The following is a 4,337-nucleotide window of genomic DNA, read 5'->3' on the forward strand; positions in this document are numbered from 1 at the left end:
CTTTCAATATAAGAAAATGTGCGTTACTCAACAGGTGACTCCCTTCTGTAAGACATGCTGATAGAGGAATACACACATGGTTGTGCATAAGTACGCAGCAGAGCGCAGACAGGGACTAGTCTGCCTGTCCAGCCTCTACCTGGTCTTATAAGCGGAATATTTGGGTTAATATAAGTCTTAAATAGTTATATCTTACGACAGCAATCACTTACATAGAGTGTTTGGTCCGAAACACAGGTCTATCAGTCACTCTGCTCTGCTCTAAGCCGAGGAGAAAACTTCTTGTATACTTCCTTGTATCCTACAACCTTTATCCAATGAGGAGAGAGAATGGCATGAAGGGCTGTGTGTGCAGCCAAGGGATGCGCGTGAATGTGGTGACGTAGGGACGAGGACCAATAGATCCATGACGAGGGCGGGGACTGCTAACTCCATCGGTTAGCCAAAACGACCTAACGTTTTGGCTAATGCTGCGTTCCATGCAGGCTTTTGAAACCGTAAATTACAGCTTCAAGTCACGACTTACGACTTTGTAGCGTTCCAGGCAACCCACTCGTGTTTTTCCGACCTGTTTTACCTGTGAAAGTCACTATAACGGCCACTCGTAACTTCCGACCCGTGAACTCGCACCAGATCAAACTGGTACGACTTCACAGGTCGGAAAAACACGAATTACGGGTTGCCTTGAACGCACCACTTGCACCACAACTTCTTGTCAGCCGATGGAGTTAGCAGCCCCCGCCCTCGTCATGGATCTATTGGTCCTCGTCCCTACGTCACCACATTCACTCGCATCCCTTGGCTGCACACATAGCCCTTCATGCCGTTCTCTCTCCTCATTGGATAAAACTTGTAGGATACAAGGAAAGTTTTCTCCTCGGCTCAGAGCAGAGCAGGGGGACTGAGAGACCCGTGTTTCGGTCCAAACACTCTATGTAAGTGATTGCTGTCGGAAGATAGAACTATTTAAGACTTATATTAACACAAAAATATCGCTTACTTCTGCTTTAACCAACTCCTTTCATCATTACCTAATAGTCCAGTCATTTTATGAGAAAAGGTTAAACAAATTGCAACAGAAGCAAACTCATCTGATTTTGTATCCTCAGCATGTCCTGAGTGAGGGAAAAAAAGCCCTGAAGAATCCCATTAGGGGAAAGTTTCGAAAAACACCCTAACATATCCCATTTATACGCATATTAAAAAAAAAATTCACTTGAATAGGGTAAAATTTTTAACCTTTAGATATCTCCATGAAAATGACTGAGTTGATTACTTACATTAAGACAAACAAAAAATGTATTACAAGTTTTTTGAAATTCTTTGTTAACATGAGCAAATTTGCATAAATTTGCATAAATTCCACCGTTTTGACGGCACATGTATATATGAAGTTGCTGTGGTGGTACCGGCATGAAAATTGGAATGAGTCGACTCCATCGGTCAACCAACAAGTTGACCACTTTAAATTTCAAGATGACTGCAATTTTTCAAGACAGCCACATCCTTAGTAGAGCAGGTATGACATGCTCCGTCTCTATTAATGCTCATGGGTAGCCTAAATTGGTTCCATTCCTTTTTTAACTGTAATATCATATTACAGTTAAAAAATGTCTTGTTCAATCTTGTTAACATATTATATGTTAACAAGATTGAACAAGACATTTCACCTGCTCTACTCAATGTTTAGATCAGGTGTTGTATGTATGCAAATTAGCCATACGTAATTGGATTATGCACTGTTGGCTCATGTCATACCTGCTCTACTAAGGATGTGGCTGTCTTGAAAAATTGCAGTCATCTTGAAATTTAAAGTGGTCAACTTGTCGGTTGACCGATGGAGTCATCTCATTCCAGTTTTCATGCCGGTACCACCACAGCAACTTCATATATACATGTGCCGTCAAAACGGTGGAATTTATGCAAATTTATACACATTTATGCAAATTTGCTCATGTTAACAAAGAATTTCAAAAAACTTGTTATACATTTTTTGTTTGTCTTAATATAAGTGATCAACTCAGTAATTTTCATGGAGATATCTAAAGGTTAAAAATTTTACCCTATACACGCGAAAAAAATTTTTTATATGCGTATAAATGGGATATGTTTGGGTGTTTTTCGAAACTTTCCCCTAATGGGATTCTTCGGGGCTTTTTTTCCCTCACTCAGGACATGCTGAGGATACAAAATCAGTTGAGTTTGCTTCTGTTGCAATTTGTTTAACGTTGACCCCTTTTTTGGCCTAAAATTACTGGACTATAAGCCCAACCAGTGCAAAATATTTTTGGGGAAAAAATACGATATTAAGGAATTGTCAGAAAGGCAGGATGTTTAAAGAAAGAAAAAAATACCATCTTTACGACCATAGGAGTCAAAAATTGTTGGAATGATGGGACATTTAATAGAAAATTAAGTGTTGCCATTTAGACACTTAGAGGCCTATGTCAGGCTGGCGGGATGTCAGAATGGCGGTTGCCCCCTGGAACCATTCTGTCTTTATCGAACGCTCCACTCTCCCTTGCATGCCATGTAACTGGAGCCTAATCACAGCCTGTGTGTTGTAAAAAAAAAAAAATCATGTTTTATCATATCGCAATATACAGTAGTTGCAAACTCAATTAATCATTCTGCCCTATCAGAGACACACAACATTGTCTGGTAAAAAAAATCAGGTACCTACATAAAATTGGCCTGGCTGGAGCCAGGCTGCAGTATGCGAAGAGTTACAATATGTTTAATAGCATTTCTGAACCAAGGATAGAAAGAAACATAGATCAAAGGGTTTAGACAGGAGTTAAAATACAACAACGAAAATTCAATAGGAAAAGAACTTCCCCCAACCACATCATTCACAGTTGCAACACTAGAAATATAATATGGACAGGAGCAAAGAAGAAACACAACTATTACAATTCCCAAAGTCCTTGCTGCCTTAATTTCCGATTTCTTACTTTTTACAGTTTCTGAATGCTTAACAACTGCAATCTGAGAGCGCATGGCACGAGCCTGAGACACAGCCACCACAAACACTCTCAGATACAGAAGTGTCATAACTAAAACTGGGCCTAAAAAGGTCACAACAAGATAAATAATTTCTCCTTCTTGGCTATTGACGTAGACACACTCTCCATGACAGGTTCTGTACATGTGTGGTTCTTTTACGAAATCCCTCATAATCCAACTACTGTGAACAACAGAAAGCATCCAACAGAGAAAAACACAGTATTGAACTCTCCTCAGAGTAACTTTGGTGGAATAAAACATGGGGTCACAAACTGCCATGTATCGGTCAACTGATATGAGAACCATGTTTCCTACTGACATACTGATAATTACATAAGCGAAAAAGCATACCAAAGCACGCAAAACATCACCCAGCATCCAGCAGCCTCGGAGGATGATGATCGCAGCTGGCATCAGTATCAAACCCACAAGAAAGTCTGCAACAGCCAGAGAGAGGAGTAGGAGGTTGGTGGTAGTGTGGAGCTGCCTGAAAAAGTAAAATATCACTGAACATATAAGTTGCAGACATAAATGTTAACAAGAAATGTATTTTATAAGAGTTCTATTTATAAATGTATGAGCAACACTGTTGATTAAATCACTTTACGACTGTAAAACATTTTCAAATAACCAGTATGGATTCATCATTGGATTCAGGGGTTTCGATAATGTCATATATTGCTCTGATAAATACCCAAATCATACAAGTTTCATTTTGTTAAAATTTACTATATCTGGTTTCACTGTTGTATGCTTTATATACAAGTTATACACATAAGAAATCTTTTCCATATGGGTATATTGTTCATATCCTGGATAAGAAGGCCTAGATCAAACCCTTTCCTCATAGATTAAACCAAAATCCAACAAACAAACAAAGTTTCTGTTTCATAGCAAAAACTAATCATTTTATAGGCCATGTAGAGAAATATTTTCTCTGCCTGACGTGGGAGATAGAGATGATGACCAGCAGGTTCAGAACCATAGTGAGCACAGGGAAGAAGGAAATCAGGCTGAGTATGAATATGGCCTCTGTGTGAGAGAGCATCGTCTTCCTGCAGGAGTTGTTGAACTGGGGAAAGCAGAGTTCAGCTTCCTCCAGAGCCTCCATATCCAGAGAGAGGAGAAGCTGCTCAACTCTGGCAGCTTTCTAAGTGAAACTGTTTGTCATACATACAGTATGATTTATCTTTTCCTCCTCTCCTCCCCTATTCAAATAATTCAGAAGCCAGATTATGTCATCTATCAATCTATTCCGCCTACCATGCTTTTTTAAAATTATTAATCGTGGTTCTTTGTGTTACCTGTGCTAACTATATTTAAAGCCCCAG

The 4,337-nt window shown here is 39.4% G+C and overlaps 1 protein-coding gene across 1 annotated transcript; it reads right to left on the reverse strand.

The window, feature by feature from the left end:
* Positions 1-2,614: 2,614 nt before the first annotated feature.
* On the reverse strand, positions 2,615-3,478 carry LOC146965453 (trace amine-associated receptor 7e-like). Its single transcript, XM_085765964.1, has one exon. It carries the CDS (start codon positions 3,418-3,420, stop codon positions 2,680-2,682), a length of 741 nt encoding a protein of 246 aa, XP_085622090.1. The 5' UTR covers positions 3,421-3,478; the 3' UTR covers positions 2,615-2,679.
* Between the last annotated feature and the right edge of the window lie 859 nt (positions 3,479-4,337).

This window comes from Trachurus japonicus, chromosome 21, assembly GCF_045865225.1.
Source record: "Trachurus japonicus isolate A0001 chromosome 21, Traja_1.0".
Classification (NCBI taxonomy): Eukaryota; Metazoa; Chordata; class Actinopteri; order Carangiformes; family Carangidae; genus Trachurus; species Trachurus japonicus.